This window comes from Sceloporus undulatus, chromosome 5 (assembly GCF_019175285.1).
Source record: "Sceloporus undulatus isolate JIND9_A2432 ecotype Alabama chromosome 5, SceUnd_v1.1, whole genome shotgun sequence".
In the NCBI taxonomy this organism is placed as follows: Eukaryota; Metazoa; Chordata; class Lepidosauria; order Squamata; family Phrynosomatidae; genus Sceloporus; species Sceloporus undulatus.
Window position 1 is genome coordinate 120,918,975 of NC_056526.1, and position 23,291 is coordinate 120,942,265.

General features: G+C 37.3%; 1 protein-coding gene across 10 annotated transcripts in view; it reads right to left on the reverse strand.

The window, feature by feature from the left end:
* The window catches only part of FRYL (FRY like transcription coactivator), a 184,923-nt gene that overhangs the window by 61,644 nt on the left and 99,988 nt on the right, over positions 1-23,291 (reverse strand). For 9 of the 10 annotated variants that reach the window (XR_006103949.1, XM_042466787.1, XM_042466786.1 and 6 more), the window contains 19 exons: positions 22,735-22,867; positions 22,333-22,440; positions 20,805-21,042; positions 20,296-20,481; positions 20,127-20,213; positions 18,517-18,785; positions 17,772-17,967; positions 13,280-13,404; positions 12,267-12,324; positions 11,892-11,983; positions 9,862-10,034; positions 7,131-7,291; positions 6,688-6,798; positions 5,926-6,080; positions 5,636-5,735; positions 4,041-4,209; positions 2,007-2,266; positions 1,097-1,237; positions 376-544 (listed from right to left, as the gene is read on the reverse strand). Coding sequence is in view for 9 of the 10 variants with exons in the window: in XM_042466787.1 (XP_042322721.1) it covers positions 376-544; positions 1,097-1,237; positions 2,007-2,266; positions 4,041-4,209; positions 5,636-5,735; positions 5,926-6,080; positions 6,688-6,798; positions 7,131-7,291; positions 9,862-10,034; positions 11,892-11,983; positions 12,267-12,324; positions 13,280-13,404; positions 17,772-17,967; positions 18,517-18,785; positions 20,127-20,213; positions 20,296-20,481; positions 20,805-21,042; positions 22,333-22,440; positions 22,735-22,867 (2,931 nt within the window). In the remaining variant the exon portion in view is untranslated. The remainder of the gene's footprint in view (positions 1-375; positions 545-1,096; positions 1,238-2,006; positions 2,267-4,040; positions 4,210-5,635; positions 5,736-5,925; positions 6,081-6,687; positions 6,799-7,130; positions 7,292-9,861; positions 10,035-11,891; positions 11,984-12,266; positions 12,325-13,279; positions 13,405-17,771; positions 17,968-18,516; positions 18,786-20,126; positions 20,214-20,295; positions 20,482-20,804; positions 21,043-22,332; positions 22,441-22,734; positions 22,868-23,291) is intronic. The other variant, XM_042466779.1, reaches the window with a different exon arrangement.

Consider the following 23,291-nt stretch of genomic DNA (forward strand, 5'->3'; position numbering starts at 1 on the left):
TATGTACCAAAACAGAAAAACATAAATATTTTAACTATTCAATGCTGGGGGTGGGGCATGGGGAGGGGAGCACTGCTTAACTGCTCTTATTTCATTAATCTTCTGTCAAGTCTTCAAACATTTGTGGAAAATACCTCTGCATCTAGAGCTAGCCTTCTCGCTTCCTATTCCTTTGAAGCGTGGGGAGTGAGATAGGACCAGCTCAATTATACATGTCATCAAAACTTCCAATTTTAAATATAAAAACCCTTTATATCCATAATTCAATCATAATTTTTTCATAATTATTAATATAAAAGATGTTGTAGGTTTATCAACAATGAAGCATATATATCCATACATAAAGGAAAAGATTGAATAATTTAATAATCCTACCTGAGGTAACAGAAGGGATTTTAAAACTGGAAGTGATGCGGTAATATGGTGGGTTATCCATATGAGTGATTCCAGAACTGACAGGGTCAGTAAGCTGTAGCTCACTCACCAGCTCTTCCAAAAGTTGCATGGTTTTATCTCTACCCAAGTAAACAATTACCTTCTTTACCTGCCATTCAAACATTAATGAGAAATCACTAAAGGAAAAACCAAGTACAGTCCACACAATTCCTTCTGCTTATTTTTTTAAAACTTCATTTTCACTGATATCTAAAGCTTTTATAACTAGACACATTACAAAATAATTCCTCAGCTCTTAAGCCAATTTACTGTAACTGAATAGGTTTCACTTTTTTCTGGAATTAAAGAATGTGTTTTATAGAGAACAAGAAATGTAAACTAAAGAACAACTTGGGTTTATATTGTAATTAATTGAGATTCTTTACACCACAGTGAATATCAGTACAGTATGACCAATAATAGCATGTTCTACACATATATTACTTCAAATTTTGAAATGTTTTATAATATGGAATTTTGAATTGAAATCATTAATAGAAGATTAAATCAATGGCAAATTTTGGAATGGAGTTTAGAAGAATGGGCTGTATCTTCCCAAAGCAAATTTATTATGTAAGGACTAAAACACTGACCACTTTGCAACTTAAACCTAAAACAATATCTATATGAAACAGGTAACAAAGAGCTTTGTCTCACTTACATAAGGCAACAGGCTGGGTTCACTATTCACTCCACAAATGCCGATCAAAAAATGCAAGATTATTTTCAAATTCTTTGGCCAACTGTCTGCTAGAGTAATCCAAACATTCTCAATCTCTGACCATGCTACTTCATCACCATACTAGAAAACAATGTTTAGATATTACTCCATGTTCAAGAAAGGCATGCATAGGGCAAAATAATTACTATTAATGTTTCAGAACCATGTAAATAAAACCACGGGGTGCCTGATAGTTAAATTCAACACTGTCCAACAGAAACATAATTGAATCATATGCTCATACACATTATTCAGTGGTACTGTTCTACTTTGTAAGTAGAACTAGTGGAATCTAGTACCAGACTATATGAATGAGAGGAATTTAACAGTTTCCTGCTATACACCTTTTGCCTTTTACTATTTAACTAATATATAAGCACATAAACAGATGGGAAAAGGAGGGCACAATTTTTTAAAAAACTTCACAGTTTTTGCAATAGATCCAATATTTGCTCTATATGATTTCAGGTCTCAACTCAAACTGAGATGTAGATCCTTTTTGTGACAGCTTGCTGTAATAGTGTAAAAGCACCTGCACCTCATTTTGGATTGAGGCCTATGATTGGGTCCTTTGTCCCTATTGGGTAATTTGCTCCTATTTTGGAGACTGAGAGATAACTCTTCATGCAAATTAGTAGTACTGTTGGACCATAACAGTTTCTTTAGACAGGTAGACTAAAACTTACTGTAACTCCTAAATAATTTCGATAATGTGGTTGCTTCCAAAAATGAAATATATCAGCAAGATTAAACTTCGGAAATAAATTTTAGTATTCATTATTAACATTTCTACACATAATAATACAGGTTCATTAATCAACTGATGAGATAATATGTTGGTTTAGTTTACCTTTGCTGTCATGTACATTAGGTTGTTTAACACCAAAGCAGTAGCTTGTGGTGATCCCCACCCTTCGCCTCTTAGCCAGCGCCTGCTGTTCACCATCAGCTCTCTGTCCTTCAATGAATCTTCTTCATCTTCATCTTGCCGTCGAATTGTGGGTAAAGGTTTCAAATCCACTAGTTCAATATTATTCATCCATGGAAGCAAATAATGTAGCATCACCTGTCTTCCAGAGGGGTGCGCCACTTGAATTCTCTGGCTTACTTCTGCATTCAAAAAGGTTTATTAGAAAAAGGTGGGAGGTGGCTTTCTTCTGTTTAGATATTTAGACATATAAAAACGTTAAGGACTGCATAGAACAGCTGCTGATATTTTAGTCTGTCTACAACACCGTTTTTTAAAAAAATCCTCAACATAAAATCTTCCTCTACTTCTCTTGGGCAGACCTTGGAAATAAGCCGCAGCAAAAATGTAAAAATGAAGCTAATGATGGACCTTCATAACAAGACTCTACAAAACATGCCAGCCTAATTTCTCTTACAGATGGGCACATGCATAAGACTTTTGCCACTGAACTCAAAGGTAAGGATGCTTTGACTTAGTTAGCTATCAATATCATGACTGGGATACTACCATTTGTTTAATTAATGTACTCACTTTCATAAAGGGTGACTTCAAAGTGAGTACATTAATTAAACAAATGGTAGTACCCCAATCATTATATTGATAGCTAACTAAATCAAAGCATCCTTACCAACCTAACAGTACCTTTGAGTCCAGAGGTAAAAGTCCCATGCATGTGTAAATCTGTAAAAGAAATTAGGTTGGCAAGCACAATGGGTAGGGCTGTTTCATTACCAGTTTCCTGCTTTTTGAACTCTATTAGAATGTATGTTAGCAAGGCTCCATCATTACAGGCCTTCAAGAGGTTCCTAAAGACTCATCTTGGTTTATAACTGAATTAAGAGCCCATTGGACTCACTCTATCTTCCTATTTACGGCATAACTTGGTTTTACCTGCCAGTGTTGCTTCTTTATTTTTAGCATTCTCTTCCTGCGTTTTGTCAAATACCAACACACTACCAATCACATTGTTTGAACTGGCTTAAACTAGACTATGGCTCCATACAGACAGGCCAAAATAAAGCTACTTTGTGTTACTTTGGAGGTATGCTGTTTAAATGATGCATGCGTATTATGAGTCCAGAAGCCGTGCCAAAGCTACGCTCCAGTCCTAAGGACTGGAGTGGATCTGTGGTGCAGCTTCTGGACTCTTAGTACGCATGCATCATTTAAACAGCCTACCTCCAAAGTAACACAAAGCAGCTTTATTTTGGCCTGTCTGTATGGGATCTGTGTAACCATTCAGGAATCCACCCTCTTCTGGGTTCAGCCAATATAATCTAATGGAATGTTAAGTATCTGATCAATAAGATCTAACAGAATGTTACAAAGGGAGAGAAGAAAGAAAAACAGTTTATCAAGTAATAAACAGTTAGGATTTTGCCTAACTGAGTGGAGGGTGGTAGCAGAGAGAGCTCAGGGAAAGTTTGGGAACTACAGGGGAGAGCTAGCATTGCATTATTATGTGATTAAAAACAAGCCTTTAACTAAAAACTGTCCTTTTATGTGTTGATTCACTGCCTTAAACCATACACAGACATGGGGGAACACATACCTATATATTTTGGAGTCACCTTATTTCCCTTGGTATAATCTAGCAATGGCTTCTAGATATGGTGGAACAGAAGCGCCAATATAAGGCCCCCTCACATATGGTCAATGAAGGACTTCCTGGCTTAACTGTGGGTTGCCGAAAAGGATGAATGAAAAGGCAAGTTTGTTTTCCTGTCATGTTTAAGCAAGCAATTTTTTGTTCTAAAATCTAACCACATTACTGTTAGGTACAATTAGACCCTAGCTCTACAACTAATTGACATAAGCTACTGTGAACGGAAAGCAACTGAAGACAGACTGAAAGTACACTGAAGATTCTTTAGATAATTTACTGTCCTGGAATAATCAAATTCCTTAATATACCTGAAAATATTGCAAGAGTTAGTTCAGGGTAGGTCCTTGCTAATTCTTCAGAAAGTTGATAATAGGACACAGAATACAAATGTGGCAAAGGAGAAGGCTGGCCCAATATTCCATCAGTTCTCTGAACCTCCAGTTTGTGAGCATAGCGAAACATCTTCGGCTCTAAAATCTAGAAGTAGAAAATATAAAACAATTTTCATACAAGAAATGTCTCACATCATACATTTTAGAATATTAATGTAAACAATAAACCTGTAAGTAATCGGTTCATAGAACAACATATAGGCACATTAAACATTGTCACTTTTTATTGAAATAGTGGCATGTTACAGACCTCCCATTTGGGGCGGCCTGCACCCGGCCCTTTCCCTGCTGTATCGGGGCCTCAGCTGCGAGACCAGCAGCCTCCGAGGCCCCGATCTGCCGCTTTCCAGGCCGCGGGGAAGCAGCAAAAGACCGCTTCCCCACGGCCTGGAAAGGGGTGTCCTTGGGGCTTCAAGCCCCAAGGACACACGACGACAGCGGGGAGGAGGAGAAAGGGGCCGCTTGGCCCCTTTCTCCTCTACGTCACTGGGTGCAGCCATGTAAAGGCTGCGCCCAGCGATGCAAACCCCAGAAGGAGCTCCGTTTTGCAGTTCCTTCTTACACCGCAGAAAGGGCGCTCTAGGCGCCCTCGCACGGTGCAAAGACGTCATGTCCGCGCCGCCTCATTTGGAACAGCCACCGCCATTTTGTACGGACGGACTGGGTCCATATTAGGGTTAGGGGCGTCAGGAAGTGATGCCCCTTTCTAACCCTAATACAGACCCAGTCCGTATTTTCAGGCCCATCTGTAATGGGCCAGTGAAAATTTTGCAAACATTGGCCTAAATCCAACTGTCAACTGCAAACCGAGTAGATCAATTAAACCAATGTAATTTAGAAGTGTTGAATTAACATGGTCTGATTGATTCATTAATCCTACACTAGCTGGGATGTATAATTAAATTAAGGTCACTGTACTGTTTACAGCCCTCTCTAACTTAACTGCTTAGAATATTATATGACTTCTAGATTTGTGTTCCTACATAATACAAACTGAAAAGGATGAAATTGGGAAAGAAATTAGGATTTGGGGCTCCAGGAGACATACAGTGCTCCCTCGGGTTACGAAATTAATTCGTTCCGCGGCCGCTTTCGTAACCCGAAAAGCCTTCGTAAGCCGAAATGCCATAGGCGCTAATGGGGAAAAGCCGCGATTTCGTGCGAAAAAGCCGAAAAAAGCACCAAATTTTTTTTCGTAACCCGAAAAAACATTCGTAACCCGGAACAATTATTTCCTATGGGATTTTTTCGTATCCCGGAAATTTCGTAACGTGGGTATTTCGTATCCCGAGGTACCACTGTATTATGTCTGTGCCAGTCAGAAACACTAATCAGTTTCCACCATTAATGGGTGTGTGTCACTATCCCACTGAACAATCGTCACATAACTGATCTGTTGAAACGTCAGTGAAATAAACTGGAGTGATATAAGAACATGTTAATTATTAATATCCACCCAACCATCTCCTAGTTTTACTTTAAAAAACAAAACAAAAGCATTTCATACAAACCTGTAACAGCTGCATAGCAACTTCATATATTGACCTAGAGGAGTCAGCTGCTTTAAATAATATAAGATTAAGAAGGGTAACTATATCACACTGGTAATCTCTGTGAAGAAAACAAAAGATAAACTTTCAGATGTTCAAGAATTAACAAATGCCATGTTAGAATGGAAAATTAAAGTGCAGCTTTATGCATATCTACTTAGAAATAAGCCTGAACATCAATGGCTCTTATTCTCAAGTAAGAATGTACAGGATTTCATCCATAATTTATTGCAAATAACTTTTTCTATTACCTGTTTTGGAATACACTGGCTATGGCTTTAAAACATCCAGCTGCTACTCGCTTAGAGCCTGTATAACAGCGATCTACAGCCCAATACATGAGGTTACTCTGGTCAGGATTAAGCTCCAACAGCAGCATCACTGCCTCACAGCCAAGCTGATGAACCTAATTAAAAAGAGTGTAAAATTTGGTATACATCTCCAATACAACATTTTAAAATTAAACACTCTTGCAAAGATTTACTTTCATTATTAACAAAATGCAAATGCTTTAATAAGAGGGAAAACAAAGAAAGGAAATTTATCTATACATATAGCAATTGGTTTTTAAATAAAGAAACATAATTAAATTAAAGCCTTCAGGAATTATTACTAAAATATTAACAACTGCTAATAAATTACAGTTTAGAGTAATCTTTAGTTTTATTATGTTACCCTTCAGAGTAATATATTCTAACTGGGGTGGGGGGCTAATGCAACTCCCTCACCACTGGCTATAGAGTTGATGGGAGCTGCAATCCATTAATATCTAGAAGGCTAATATTTCCCACCTCAGTCTAACTGAACCCATTCATTATATTTTACTATCCTCTTAACAATGATCCAGATTTAAAATGATGGAACACACCAAACAATATTTAGAGTTCTCTTTGTTAATTTCAGTGGAGGTTAGGAGCAGCTACTTATTTTTAGTGCTCCTAAATTTAAGTCAAAGGTTACGTGACTAAAAAATCAAAATATAGTTTATAAATTATTGACACTATATACATTACTTTCTTATCCTGTGAATCCAAAATATTATCCAGCCATTTGTATAGATAGCCATCTGATGAGAGTCCTACGTTATCTGCAACAGGACCACAACAAAGTACAGCAGACATAGCCTTTAAAATTGGAGAGAGAAAAAGGTCAGACAAATTTAGTTGTTACTTATTGATTTAAATTCAAAGTACTATAACATTTGTTTGCTGTAAAGATTTAAGGTCTCACTCCTCAGGCAAAAACAAGTTAATATTTTTTTCTGTGTAAGTTATGAGGGTTACGCAAAAGGCTATCTGGAACAAGACTGGATTTTTGTCACTTTGCAATTGGTGCATTATCATCTTCCCTATACCTGGCACAAATATGGCAGTATTACAGTTTCAGGTCAGTCATGCATATACCACAAGCTGAAATTTCAAAAACATGCTTCAAAAGTTTGGATAAATATTTTTACCTTTAATGCACAGTACTGATGCCTATTTATTTGCATGTTTCTATCACTGTATCTGTCTAGAGGAGTAAACATGATACTGAAAGGACCAGCCCAGTGACTGAACAACATAAAGAGGCTGTGGCGGAGGCTCTGCTGCGGAAAGACACTTCTTCTCTGGTGCACTACAAGAGAAATACAGATTGACTCTTTTACATCAAATTAACATATCAGAGGAAGACAAGAGAAACCAAATGATAGGTTTGTCTGTACAAATTTTCAAATTACAAAATAAAACCTCCTTATCAGTGTTGAGGCAAATACTTTTAAGCAAATGAAAGCAGAGTACTAGATTTTATTACATATGCCTTGGATGAAGAAATGTAACATTCTTTACTCAAGTGATAATTTGACATAATTTCAGTCCCTAATTGAAATTATCAATGTTCTAAGAACAACATAGGAAAACCAAATAGGCCAAGACCAAGACAACTGCAAATTAATTATAAAAAGAAATATTTATTGTCTTTCCAATTTCAAGTTAATGAGTATGTTCTAATGGCAACTGGGGCTGTGCCCTTACTGACATGTAAACCTAAATCCATGGTGACATTTTGCAGTGAGCCTTGGGCTTTTGCACTACATCTCATGCATGGCTGGAAGGATGATAGATGCTTTAATTTTTTTAGATTAAGTAAAGGTTATTATAATATCCAAATCTAGACAAACCATGAGTGATGAAGTCTGCTTATTTCAAGATATAAGAACTAAGACTAAGCAGAATTTTCAGTTTGGGCTTAATTCAAAAGTGTAGGTAAAAGCTTATGTTTCCTCAAGGCTGCACTGGAGAAATGGGGACAGCATGAGCCAAGTCTTGCTGCAACTTAACTTTGCAACAATACACTATGGTTCAGCATTTAGTGTGTCCAGCTGCTAGCTCCTCAGTGTTACAGAACATCTGCTGATGAATAAGGCTGCATCTGCACTGTAGAAATGATGCAGTTTGACATCACTTGCCATGGCTCAATGCTATGGAATTCTGGGATCTGTAGTATTGTGAGATATTTAGACAACTTTGTCAGAGAGCTCTGGTGCCACAATAAACGACAAACCCCAGCTTTCCACAGGATGGAGCCATGACAGTTAAGGTGGTATCAAACTGGATTATTTCCGCAATGTGGCCACAGCCTAAGCAGAGCACTCAGCAGAGCTCTCTAGTGCATAATTCTCTAAATTTCTGGACTGAAATACACACACACACACACACACACACACACACACACACACCTCTTTGTGTGTGGAATTCATGTATTTATTTATATTCCACTTTGCTCCCAATGTTAGGATGCAAAGCAGCCTACAGCATATTAAGAACTTCTTAGTAAAACACAGCAACTTATACATATTAACATGTACATTAAATTAAAGCATTCATTAAAACAACTTAAAGCACCATATTAATAAAAACATTCAAAGTTCAATTCTTTAATTTCAATTCAGTCAGTGAACTGAATAAAATATCTGCGTAAATGACAAATATTTTTGAGAAAGAACAATGAGGGGGTTAGCCTGATCTCTCGAGGAAGGGCATTCCAGTCACAGAACAGCCACTGAGAAGGCCCTGTCCTTGTGTCTCTATGAAACAAGCCTCTGAAGGTGGTGGGACAGAGAGAATGACCCCTCCAGCGAGTCTAAAAATCAAGACATGCTCATATAGGGAGAGATGGGCCTTCAGATAACTTGGAACCAAGCTATATAGGACTTTACAACTCATAACCAGTAATTTGAATTGTGCCTGGAAATGGAACGGTTGCCAATGAACCCGTTGTACTATGGAATTTACATGTAACCAGCACCAGTGGAACATTCGTAACTGACTGCACTTTCCAAACACTCTTCACAGGCCCTGCTTACAGGATGATACAGAAATCCAGATGAGATATAACTAAGGCATCTGTCACCATGACCAATCAGACACAATTAGCAGATCAGCTTTAACTGCAAAAGCTCTCATCATCACTGCTGAAACCTGGACATTGAGGCTCAAGACGCAATCTAGGGATACAACCAGACTGCAAACCTGCTTCTATCCATCATAAATTAAATAGTTATTTCCTGATTTGTGTTCTGAATGACCAGGAACACTTCTGTTTTCCTTGGATTAAGCTTCAATTTAGTCAATCTCAGTCTATTACTGATATGAGATAATGGTTTATATTATCATCTAATTAATTGAAAAAGAGAAATATAGTTGCAGGTCATCAGCATATCAGGTGCCACCGCTAAACCTCTGGACAACCTCTCCCAGTGATTTCATATAATATTAAATCCATGAACGTTGAGACAGAGCCCTGAGCAATACCGAGGCAAATAGATAGGCTATCACTCTGGAATGCCTCAGCACCACCTTCTAATCTAAACCCACCCCTCCAGGAAGGACCAAAGCCACTGCAAAACAGTGCATCCAAGCATGTCCTGTTATGAAGCAGAATTTTTAAAAGCTGTATCCACATTTTATCATCTGATAGTTGCTGAGTCTATAGAATGCTAAACTGAAATGAATATGTGCATATGCACTGTGGATTCTGAAATACAGAAAATATAGGATATTCCAAGGGGCATCAAATAGGATCCATCTTTTGTTAGCATTTTCCAAACTATAGGTATAAGCAAAAACACAGTTTGCTTAAAAATACAGCTATTTCTTGTCCCTGATGTATTAAAAATAAAATAATACCAATCTTATTGGGAATACCTGGAACATTCTGAATGATATTTGCCACTAAGGCACTAAAATGGCATCGGATATCTTTCAGTGTGTCAGAGTCTTTTTCATTTTCTGCTTCTAGGAGTTGCCGGGTGAGATCCACATACTCCAATAAAGTGTTGTTGAGAGAATGTGTTTCATTATCAAGGCCACCACTTGCACTATGAAGAAAAAGAAAAAAATTACAACATATAAATGGTAGAAACAGTGTTCTGAAATGGGCAGTATTCCTGAAATTTCAAAACCTATTTGATGAGAACTAGATAACATTTGAGAGCAGCGTGGTATAATGGTTTAAATGTTGGACTGGAACTTTAGGAGATCAGGGTTTGAATCCTTATTCAGAGTGACCTTGGGCAAGCCACATTCTCTTGCCCTCAATGGAAGGAAATGACAAACCCCCTCTTAACAAATCTTGCCAATAAAATTCCATTATAAATTTGTCTTAAGGCCACCATAAGTTAGACATACCATAAAGGTAAAAAGCAGACAGCATTTAGTGAAAGGGATTTGACTGCCAAGCACCTGAATCACAGATTTAGTGTTCACTGTACAGCAATTAACACCTCTGCAACTAAAACTAGATATAGTGTTCACTCTTCTGTTTCCAGGATTTCTTTTCAATCCTGTGAAAAACAGTTCTGTGTTCCCTAGTAAATATGACTGCCTTCTTCTGGAAGTTCATAAATGCATTATCAGCATTTTCAGAATATTCAAAATATATAAAAAATTCTGCTGATTCCTTTGATTCTTCTCCTTCTCATCCTGATGAAAAAGGAAAATAAAACACATTGAAATGTCAACTGCTCAGGCTTTAATTGGCTCCTACGTGACAACGGTACTATCACAGGGGCCGTGATCAGCTCTGCTTTACCATCAGTCACTACCCCATCCCCTAGGCATGCTTACTGGATTTGTTGTGTTGCTTAGGCTTGGTAGCAAGCTGCGGTACAAGTCCATTCCAATGTAAATTTCAGGCATTATATTGGGGGGGGAGTGGTCTAAAATAATTGCAGTCCAACACAGATCTTGTGTAGTACTTCAACCTCCACCCAAAAGTATCCCCTGCCATGTTGTGTGTGTAAATGAGAAAGAAAGAGAGAGCGAGAGCTAGCAGCTACAGGACATTGAGCACTTGGGGGCTGCAGAGGATAGATGTTAACTTTGGTGAGATCTCCTAGGCTGCATGGGCCCTACTGTTTTTCACCTTGCTGGATAATACCAGGCTTGTTCTTGATAGATCTGAATGACACCAGGATTACTGTGACAGTTGTACACTGCTTAACTTTCCAACTCATAGAGATGGAAAGACTATTAGAAAATATTCATAAAATGATCAAACAGCTTGGTTTTTTTTAGTCTTAAAAACCTTAATTAGAAGACTCCTGGACTGATGAGAATCTTCACAGTTCAGAATTTACTCTGTGCAAAATTCACATATGGCTATTCTACACAGAAAACAACATTTTCTATGCATAAAAAAGCTTTTACTGCACAGAAAATAGTATTTCTGTGTATATATCTGTGCAGAAATATATGTCTGCGTATAAATATGTTCTTCTGTGCAGAAAAAGCTTTTTTCCTATGCAGAAAAAGCTGTCTTCTGTGCAAAACAGCAGTGCAAATTTTGTGCAGAACAAGTCCCAAATTGCAAATAGGTTTTTTAAATGGTGGTTTCCAAAGTCCTTCTTGAAGCAATGAGGAACATTGCTAAAATTACTCATTGCTAAAATTACTCATCCTTCAAGAAGACAATTAGTGACAACTCATAAAAACATCTATATTAAGAAAACCTAGTCCTGACAGCACTGTAAGATCAGCAGACATTTATCGCTCCACATTATGGAGTCACACATGACTCTTGACACTTGCACAGCACAATTTCATGATGGTATGGCACAGAAAGATTCTCTCTAAAAAAAGCACATTCCATGAGTGGGACCAGGTTCTATAGCAAATCAGCATGGCAATTTATCTGGCTTCACTTGCACAAACCTGTTCAGAACTTTTATGCCTACCTGTGACTAATGACACCAGCATCTGCCAACAGTTCAAATATTCGTACAAGTTGTACACGTAAAATATCTCGACGCCTGCGTCGTTTCATATTCTAATAGGGAAGATAGAGCAGTACAGTGAAACTATGTTCATAATTGCCAGATAACATGTTTGCCATTAATCTACATTATTTTTTAGCCACATACATTAAGGAACTCCAGAACTGCTATTCACATATTTTCTGCCAGCTGACCCTGCTGGCTGGGGACTTGAATGTCAACTACATCTAGAGAGCCACAGGTTCCACAGTGCTACATTAATGTTTTCCATTCATTATGAAGAATTTATATTAAATAACCTACATTAGAAACCTCAATTTTTAAAAAAATGATTACCTCTGGCCTTCTTTCAAGTGCTTCTTTAATTATAGGATGCAATTCTTCTATTAATTCCCTAGATGAAAATTACAAATTAGTAGGATAATTGTGTATGATCAATATCTGTAGCTGTAAATATTAGAAGCAAAAATACTGGACAAGAACTATTGACAATGATTTAATAATCTATTTAAATCAATTTATTATAACACTATTTAGTAGAATTTTAAAAATAGCTCCATATTTCTTAATAGTTGATTAGAACAGATAAAATGGATCTCTACATAAAAATAGGGATTTTAAAATGATGGGATAACAATGAGGAGACTTTAAATTTAAAGCTACTGATCTGTTCTGCAAATACTGATCTGTACATATTCATGAAAGAAACAAGGGACAGACTGGGTCAAAGGAAGAAGTAGATGCCTTTTGTACTAGCCTCCTCCTGCCATTTTTTTTCATCAAGAGAAGAGTGCCTCCTAGTGGATAGGTGACAACAAGACCTCTGGATAGCAACAAGCAGCAAGAAATACAACTGTTACAAGTCTATCGCCAATATAATACTATACTGTTATAGCATTATTATTCCACTTTAACTGCTATGGCTGCCTCCTGTGGTATCTTGGGATCTGCAGTTTAGGAATGGGCATTTAGAATTCTCACCCAGAGAACTCTTTGGCTTCACTAAACTACAAACCCCAGAATTCCAGAGGAAGCAGCAACAGCAGTTAAGAGAAACAACAATGCTATAACAGTGTAGTGTGGTATTGACCTGTGATTCACTGAATCATGATCAATCTAAGCATGCAAAGAATAACATTCCAAAATATTCAATCATCCAAGCATTCCTGCTTTCAGCAGCCAGAAAACTCATGGGCACAAAATCAATCTTAACTCTTGAACATACAGGATTTCCCATTTTCATAATAGTATTATTTATGCTTCACTTGACAGAATTAGCAGCTTTAAAAATGCACAGAGCATTTGTGTTTTTCTTCTTGTTTAGTAAATGTACAGAATATAATGATTACCTAAAAGCACCTGGACTGGTCCTGCCAAGGCCCAGCACAAGGGATTCTGTGATTTCCATGCTCTCAGAGCGCATCATTGGAACAATGTGCTTAAACAGGGATGAAGGGGACGGAACACCAATTATCTGGGAACAGAAATAGGAGCATCAGCATCTACTCAGCATCAGAATTAAATGCGATGTCTGGATTTCCATATCATTATTATGAAGAAATATGGCTGGTCAAGATAAGTTAATGAAGGATGAAAAAGGAGATAACAGCTACTTCAACGTCCATTTAAAAGGAAACTGCAAATACTCAAGTAACCATGCTCACTCTTTTCCCAGGTTTTGTAAATCATTTTGTGTGCCTCCCTATTATTTGCAATGTTTGTTATTTTCATTATTTTAACACTGTATTACATAAATCTAATTTTATCATAGTTCTTTTTTAATTTGGATAAACATGTTTGAAGCACAATTACTTCTTAATGTACTAAGAATTTATAGCAAAATCTCCAGGAGGGAGCTTAACATTTTCTTCTGAAAATTGGAAATAACTTATTATACAAAAATATAAGCCATACGTTGTGTTAGTTGATGTTACTTTTAAATGAAAAAGTTAATCAAATCATGATATATTATAAAACTCTTAAACAAATTGGACTATGAACATTTCCAGAAAAGTTCTTCAATGTTAACTATTTTTGCTAATAGTTTTTGAAGAATTCAAGAAGGTGTCTAATAATTGTGTGATTCCAGGTATTTCATTACCCGTTATAATTTCTTACATTAATTTTTATAGTGTTGGTGTGCCCAATGTATGGAAATTCTTTTAATCCAAAAGAATGCGGCTTGTTATGTTTTGTGATATGATTATACAGCTGAAGCTACACCACTATCAGAGAAGAACAAGGGATCAACTTTTTTTTGTTTCAATGACTATGAAAATGCCATTTATAACACAATATCAAAATTTGATGTTGATTTTAAAGAAATTACCAAAAAGGTACCTATTTGCTATTCCATATACTATATTAATCAGAAAAGTCTTGCAAATTTGTCAGTGCACGCTTTGTAATTTGAAGTCCTGCTTTATAAAAAGAAATAGTTTGGCTCTTTGGAACCATGGTGTGTGTGGGTTTCAATTTTGGAACTCCCTCATGATGGCTAAATCAATAAATCAATCACACTCCATATTACTGAATGCATAAGTTTCAGCAGGTCCATGTTCATGTCGCTGTCATTTAATAAAATGGGGTGTGATGGTCCAGGAACGATTGAATTTGCTAATCCAAAGGGCCAACCATATTTGCACTGCATATGATTCATTTTACTAATAGATAAAGCCCTGATCCCCTCCCATCTGTCTGAATCTGTGTATAGATGCATAAATGCATACACACACAATTGCACTGCATCACACACCACATGATGGGATATAATACAAAATCTCTATGCACTATTTATAATCACAGCCATCCTCCATTTGGTGAAGGATACTCAGGCTGTGAAGATATAAGCACCCTGCCCTGAGCATAGAGGGAGGGCTGGTAGAGTTTTGGAAGATAACAAACTCAAATTCGCTATAACATTTCTGGGGGTATCTCCCATGCATGCAAGTGTACACACACAGACCATGAGAAAAAAGGGATTTTAGGGGGGCCCATCACAACTCTTCATGTACACTTGCTCCACCTACAGTGGACTTCAGTGCTTACAAAACATTGTTTACAATGGATGCAAACTGATATTCCCACTTAGACTTTTCACTATCTTTCTGTTGGCTGGATCTATTTCTGTATGTGATGGGCCTCCAAGTATTTTTCATACAACTTGTAGGCATTTTACCTTCCATCCTTTCCTTTCCCTTCCTGTCCTTCTCTTGTTTATTCTATCCCTCACTGGCTTCTCCACGTCTAAACCATGGACTGTAAATTCTTGGGGCATGTCTATTTGTTTTTGTGAAGCATCAGGGACACCTGTCAGTACAGTATAAATAAAAAAAAATACTGTTTCTCTTCCACTTTCTTCTCTATATGTCCGTAATCTTTGTAAGAAAGTGAAAGTGCTGCCAGTTGTATTAAAAATACATTTGTAACAGCCTTATGTGGCTAACCAAAATTAGTAATGTAAGTGGTAGCTCATTAGGAATTAGAGGTTTTAAATGCAGCAGATAAACTACAATTTCTAAAATATTTTACTTTCTTAAAGGGATATTACACTGGAAAGAAATTTATTTGATACTTATGATGAGAGCTCTCTGACTGGGCACCAAGACACAGTTTCAGTTTTCAAAGGGACAGGTAAACCATGGTGTACAACTGCTTGTATGCTTTTATCTTCCATCAGCTCTGCACTCTTGTTTCAGGCTTCCAGAAGAAGACCAATAGCCATAAGAAAGTATGAAATTCACTTTTTAAAAAAAATTCTAGTAAATACCTTTATTGGGACAACCAAACACACACACAAAAATCTGCAAACTCTTACATGTCATTCATCAGATGAGGTGGTTGAGCTAAATTTCATCTGGAGAATCCCCTAAGTTTTTTTGCAAAGTTCTGATTATGTATATAATGCTCTATAAAGCTCAGTTCCAGGCTATCTGATGAAAATTCAGCCCTAAGAGGCCTTTTTCTTGGCCTCACCAGCCTCACTGGCATGCATATCTGGCAGGAACATGAGAGGGTCCTTTACAGTGCCTGCTTCTTGGCTCTAAGACCTCATTCTTATAGAGCAGTGGTCTCCAAACTTTTTTGGGCTACCACCCCTTCCCTGTTGGGCGACAGTCTTATCACACACTTTGGGAATCACTGGTATAGAGCCCAGTTCTAGTCATTCTGTTAGCAAAAAATACTTTTGAATAGGGTCCTGTAAAGGTTTTGTAGCTGTCTTCTAAGATTTTTAATGCATATTTAAATATATTTAATGTTACTGATAGTTTAATTACTTTTTAGGGATAACCTTTTTAACAGTTATATCCATATTGTATCAAATTTACTTTGTAATGTGTTTTAAGTTAACTGGGAAAAGCTGAAATACAAATAAAGAGAATACTAAGAGTAGTAAGCTCAATGGGAGTGAGAAAATAATTTAAAAAAACTCTCATTCTTCAATCTGAAAAGACAAAGCCTCTGTAAGTTCAGACCATCCTTCCTGATTGTCATGGCCAGCCAAGATCAGCTCGAGGAGGATGAGCCTCCTCCAGAGCAAGGGCTGATTGAGGCAATGCCAGGTGCTGTTCCTGCTCTGCCAGGTCCCAGCTGTGATTCTCCAGCCCCAGAGGAGGAAGTTCAACCAGGTCCTAGTGCCAAAGAGAGGCTTCCTTCGGTACCACAGCCTAGTGGTGAGTCTGGAGACGAGGCTTGCCTGCAGGTGCCTTCTTACAAAGAGAGAAGAGCCGAGAGTTCTTGTAGACGCAGATCACAGAGGATTGCCGAGAGGCAATTAGCCAACCAGCCTCAGGTGACACGAGGGAGAGTTTCCCTTACTTAAGTGGGAGAGAGACTAATGCTGGTTGCTAGAGTTTATTGCATGATCCCCTCAGCGTGATTGCTGCTAGCACTGGCTCCTAGTATCTAGATTCTCTGTTGCCTTGACCTCGGACTAGACTTCGTTATCTCTTGGCTGTTTTGACCCTGGACTGTTTGACTACGCTGTTTCCTGGTATCCTGACTTCGGCTTGACTTTCGGAACGTTGGAATCTCTGGAATCCTGACTTCGGCTCGTATTCTTGACTTGCCCTCGGACTGCTTCTTTGCAGGGTCTGCTTTACTTCCACTAAACTAAAGGCTCTGTTATCAGCTACGGTCAGTGTTGCTGGCAGCTTTCCCGGACACTGATGGAGGTTATATGAACATGTTGAAAACTTGCATATATTTTTGTGCTGTTTTGCTTGGCTCAATAAAAGGTATTACTATAATATGGATTTTTAATTTTTCCTATTCCCATCATGACCATTATTACTTGCAAGACTCATGAACACAGTATCACATGAAACCTACTTCATTCAAATGATTGTAGTCTTGCTTCAAGCCCTGGTTTCTGATTCTCGTGTTTGACTAGAAACTAGATCTTGTCAATTTAGATATAACATCCAACCACAGTGAGACATTCTTAATAATGGTCAGGTGTAGTATCTGTCTTTTAACTGCAAAGACTAGCCTATTTAAGATTTTGGTTATCCACAGAACAGTTCATTCACTTTTAAGCGCCTGTTGCAGCTTAACTGGTAAAATGTTTGCTTTATTGACATTAAAGGAAAACAAGAAAAATAAATCCCAAGAACATAATAAAGTAAATTTAAAAAAAAGGGATGTTCAGGTAAAGAAAGCTTTTGGTAGAAAAATGCAATCAATCAAGATGATTTTGTAGGCAAAGCTATAAAATGTTTTTATATATTAATTCACACCTTTTAATATTATTTCTTTGCATATGAAGAGAGAATGAGAGAAAATAACTCCTATGTATTTCTCAACAGTATACCATTATGCAGGAACAATAAATGAACATACTTTTGAATCAATGCTGTAGCCACTATCTGGAGTAGACGCCAGCGTCTCAGGAGGGGAACATCTTACAGAACCTGCAGATGCAGAAGAGGATGCAGAAGTTGCTGCACTGCAGCAAAGAATCAAGTAGTTTCTCCAGAGCCCAACGTAAGAGTCGCTGCTTATAGCAGTATTTACTTTCTTGGCATTGATAGGGCTGCTGTTAAAAGAAGATAAAGCAAGGTTTTTTTTTTCCCTTTTCAAAATGGTATTTCATGAAGAACTGAATGTGTCTCGTTAATATAGCCTCATGACTCAGGACAGTATGAGCAATTCAGAGCAATGTATAATCTGCACATGTAAACAATAAAAATCTAGCATAAGATTAGTTTTCTAGAATATCTTCAAATCCTTAAATATTCTTTCTAATCTTTAGTGTTGCAGGGGAAAAACAGGAACAACAATAATCCTCCACCATTACTCTTTCCTTAAATTCTATGAAAATCTTGATACTGCGCGTACTTTTTAATACACTTTATACTCAGCCATGTGGATAAAAACAACACTGAAAATATGTATTAGTCCTGCTAAATAAATTTTGTTCCATCATTCCATTTATTTCCAAGAATTAATCCTGTCTTTATTCTGTTTCATAACCAAAGTCAAAGTACAACAACTGAAAGACATACTGAACTCCTTACGTTTCCATATGCATACAGTAAAATAAAACAGGTTAATTTTAAGCAGTTATTTTAAGAAGGGCACTCACTTTATGTCAACCTGTGGAGACAACAATTGGAGGCGGGTATAAGAAAACATCCAAGCATAGCTCACAGCTGTAGGGCAATGCTTTGGAAGATGTTCCTGTTTCATAAAACTGGAAAGGCTAATAATCCAAGGGTCCTGGCCCTGAGTTACATGTGCAAATATCCATATATGTGATGGACTGATGACATCAAACTGGTGGCTAATAGGTGAGGAGCTCCAATCAGCTAATGTTTGCAAATCTATTGAACTGGGACAATATAATAACATGGTCTGTGTGAAGAAACAAAAATATATCAGTTTAGTACAGCAAAAATTAGAATTTTTCTCTGCAGCTAGAGACAAGATGTCTCGATCTTTTCTTTTTATTTAAGATACTTTTGCACAAATCAACCTCCTTGAACCCTCCCACCTCCCCCAAAATTAAAACTATAGACATCCAGTTTGGGGGTTTTGTTGTTTTTTGTTTTGTTTTTTTCTTTCCCTTTGCTTTTTTGTTTTGTTGTTGTTGTTGCTATTATTATTATTATTATTATTATTATTATTATTATTGCATTTTCAAAATTGGCACTTGGATACATGGAGTTGTTCATCCTTGCTTTAGATGATGCCTTAATGCTGAATAAAAATAGGCTGTTTTTAAGATATTCCGAGCTTTTCTGAAATAAACAGGAGGTTCCTCACAGTGGTTCCAATTGACGTGTTCTAGTCCCCAAATGTCAAAACTTCTTCAGAGTTTCATATGGCATTAGGTAGTGCTATATCCACTACCTTGTACTGGTGGAAAATCCAGGCACAGTCAGACACATGTTCTAGACCAGTGGTTCTCAACCTGTGGGTTGCAACCCCTTTGGGGGTTGAATGACCCTTTCACAGGAGTCGCTTAAGACCTCAGAAAACACATATTTCTGATGGTCTTAGGAACCGAGACACCGGTTGAGGGTTACCCCAACATGAGGAACTGTATTAAAGGTTGCATTAGGAAGGTTGAGAACCACTGTTCTAGACTTGGTTGATTTCAGTAAACTGAGGGAAATACTAGAGGTGATCCTGTGGTCAGGAAAACTAAAAGAGAAGGGAGTTCCTCCATGGCAGGGGATTGGACTGGATGGCCCTTGTGGTCTCTTCCAACTCTATGATTCTATGAAAAGAAAAGCTATGTTCCAGAAAACTGCTAGGGAAAGGAAAGACTAAATCAACAGGTCTGATGTTAGGTTCATCTACATGTTTTTGGGTAGGCACTTCATAGTTTGCCTTCTACCTTAATACACACATTCAGAGCCATCTCTACTTTTGCTAACAGTACTAGCTGTCCTAGAATAATTCACCAGAGAAACACGTCAACTTTTGAAAGGTCAAACAATATTTTTTTTCAAGTTCGAGACAAACCAAGAGTTGTTCAAATTAGATTAAAGTGAAGCATATGCCTAACTGAAGCATGTTCCCTGTACACTGCCTGTAAATTTTGAGATCCAGAAAGTATTCCACACCATTCAGTTCAATATAATTGCTTTTACAAAACACATTAATGCTGCCCAATAAGAAATCATCTATTTCAGCATCTATTATTGTTCGGAAAACTTCAAATATGAAAACGTTTCTTAAATATCTTACCTGATCAGCACCAGTGAGATGTATGAAACTTTCCAGAATGGATGAACTCAATCTGTCCATTACATCTATGGCCAACTCGTCATCACCCTAAAATTACAAATATCTAATGCATGATAAAGTCTGGGAACAATAAGATAAGACAGTTAATTACATGCAACAATTAGCTTACCTTGGAAATGTCTAGGACTGTGAACAAGGCCCTTATTTCTTTAAGACAACTGACAGCTAGTCTTCTAGTAGCGGGTCTTGTGCTACAAAGAATGACCAGTGCAAAGCCTTCTACCACATGGAATACACTTGAATAAGGGTTTTTTTCCAGGGGAAGGGTAGGAGCAGTACCATTGCCTACACCACGCTGAAAGGGAGAAAAACGCATAAGTTATTACAATAAATTAGGATCTATTATGTGTAGGAATTTTTTAGCTGTTAGGAATGGGACCAACAGCATATGTGCTCACTCTTCCCTAACAGTGTGTAATGAATAGGAATGCCAAACACAGAAATATAAATATTTAATTAGCTGTGGGAATTGTGCAGTTCATGGGATTCGTGCATAAAATTTTGTGACACTTGGTAGAGTGATGAACACTTATGCCATTTGGTCACTTACAAGTGAGAAGCATTAATTGCTCTATGACAGAACAATATTTAGGAACAATTCATGAAACACAATTATACCTGAGCTTCTTGAGTCTTATTTTGCATTTGGACTGCTTGTTTCCATTGATTAATTAACTGCACTAACATCTTTACTGCGTTGTCGAGAAGAGTTGGGTGAACATCAGTGACTTCACGGACAATAAAGTAAACAAATCCTGACAGAACATCTTCCCGCCAATCTGGAAAATCCAGCATTAATGCTTGCAAGGTATTGAAAGCCAGTGCACGCAATTCTTCATCCATATGAACTGTTAGCCTATTAGAAAAATAGGATGCTGTTTAGAATCCAAATGAAGTGTTAGTGCTTTTATATGAAAACCTGCTTCCATCAGGAGAAGACAGAAAATAAACATAAACAACAACGATCTGGCACAACCTGAATTGTTTATAGCAATACTTCAATTACTGGGAGTTGATGCAAAAAAAAGTGCTATTAAGTCATGGTTGAGAGATCAGAAACGAATTATGGGGTCATATTCCCTCCAAGTCCTGCATTCCCAGGAGTCAATTCCCACACAGAATCACAGAATTAGAAGGGACCACAAGGCCATCTAGCCTAACTTCCTGTTATGCAGAAATACACAACAGACTCTTGAGAAATGGCCCTCCAACCTCTATGTAAAGAACTCCAACCAAGTAGAGTCCATTAGCTCATAAGGCAATGCATTCTACTGTTGAAGAGCTCTCAGAATGTGCTTCCTAATGTTTATGTAGAATCTCTTTTCTTGCAACTTGAGTCCATTATTTTGTGTCCTAGTAGTCTCTGAAGCAGCAGAAAACAAGCATGCTCCCTCTTCCCCATGACATCTCTTCAAATATTCAAAGATGGCTCATGTCACCTTTTAATCTTCTCTTCTTTAACATAATGGTAACCAGCTCCCTAAGTCATAACTGGATGGTTTCCACACCTTTTATCATCTTTGTAGTCCTCCTCTAGACATATTCCAGCTCATCAATATCTGACACCTTCTTTTTCTTTTCCAAATGCTCAGCAGCCTCCAATGCCACCCCCCACACCATTAATAGTCAAACAGAAATAGAAGAAAGAATAGGAAGGGGTCTTGTTTTTTTTTTAAGAGGAGAAATCAGTTTGATAAAGTGTTGATAGAAGAAGAAAGAGAGAAGAGAAGCCAAATACATTTAGCTTAGAAAGATCAGGTTAGAGAACAGGTGTGAGAGACTTAAAAAGCTCTGATAACTGGCTAGGAAGGATTAAGAAAAGTGAAGAGGGGAGATAGCAGTCAACATTTGAAAATGACATATGACTATGTGACTCCTGCCTCTGAACTGATGTAAGAGCATACAGCCCAAGATTGTAGATTGCTTTTTTCTTCACCATCCAGAGAATGTAAATAGTTTTTCAGATCTTGAGTGGAAAGGTGAGATAATTTTTTAACAAACCAAACTATTCTGCCCTACTGCAACAATATCTCCACTTTAAATACATTTCCGATTTGAAATAATCCATAAAATCCAAAATTAAAAACGGTTTCGCCACATTTTAAAAGAAACAAAAACTAGGGATTTCTTTTCTTCTTCTTTTTACCTTGCAAGAAGTTCAATAAGGTCAGTTCTGCTCATGCCATCTGGAATTAATCTTGGGATAGCAGCAATACAAGTTCTAAATAAATCAATTTTTGGTTTTCTTTCCCCCCTGTGAAAATAAACAGTTAAAATAACCAAATGATAGCCTATTTGGCTATTAGCATGATGTATATGAATAATGGATTCAATTAAAGTTTTCTTTTTCCTATGATGGATAAATTAAGACACATTAATGTAACTTTATGGCTGAAATGAAGAGAACCTATGTTCTTCACTATACATTAAGTCCTGAATTAATGAATTTCAACAATGTTTTTGTGGGGAGAAATATGCCCCAACTTCCTTTGAATGGCACACAGTATGACAATGAATGAGATGTAAATATAATAAATTGGTTACATACGTGATCATGTCTTCAGGTTCCTTATTGGACATCTGTATACTAGTCATGCACATGGGTCTTCCAACTTCTTTGTCTAGATGCCTAAGGATGCTGTCTAATGCTTTTCTTACTTGAGGATAATATATTGACATTCCTGAAGAGGCAATTCAACAGCATTTGATGTTCAAATCTGTGCTTCACTATCTTGATACAAGACTAAGACAATTAAATATAGTTCATTTGTTTTAGTTTTTCACATTTTACACTGGCTACAATCACACAGCATAAAGAAAGATTTATGCTCATTAGTCATCCTGAAACTCCCTGAATGTGGTACAACATCGTATCTGTTAAAACATGCCAAGATTCAGAAGCTTTCACCTTCTCTTCTAGCTTTAAGTTGTTTCTCTCTGTGTTATTGGGAAATGGGACTTATTCTCCTATCATATTGGACTTTGAGGTTTCAAATGTTTCTTCACCAGTCTCTAGAAAAAGATTCTCATTATATTTTGCAAATACTGAATTAGCTAGTGAATACACTTGTGAACTTCTGCACAGATACTTTGTAACACAATTCT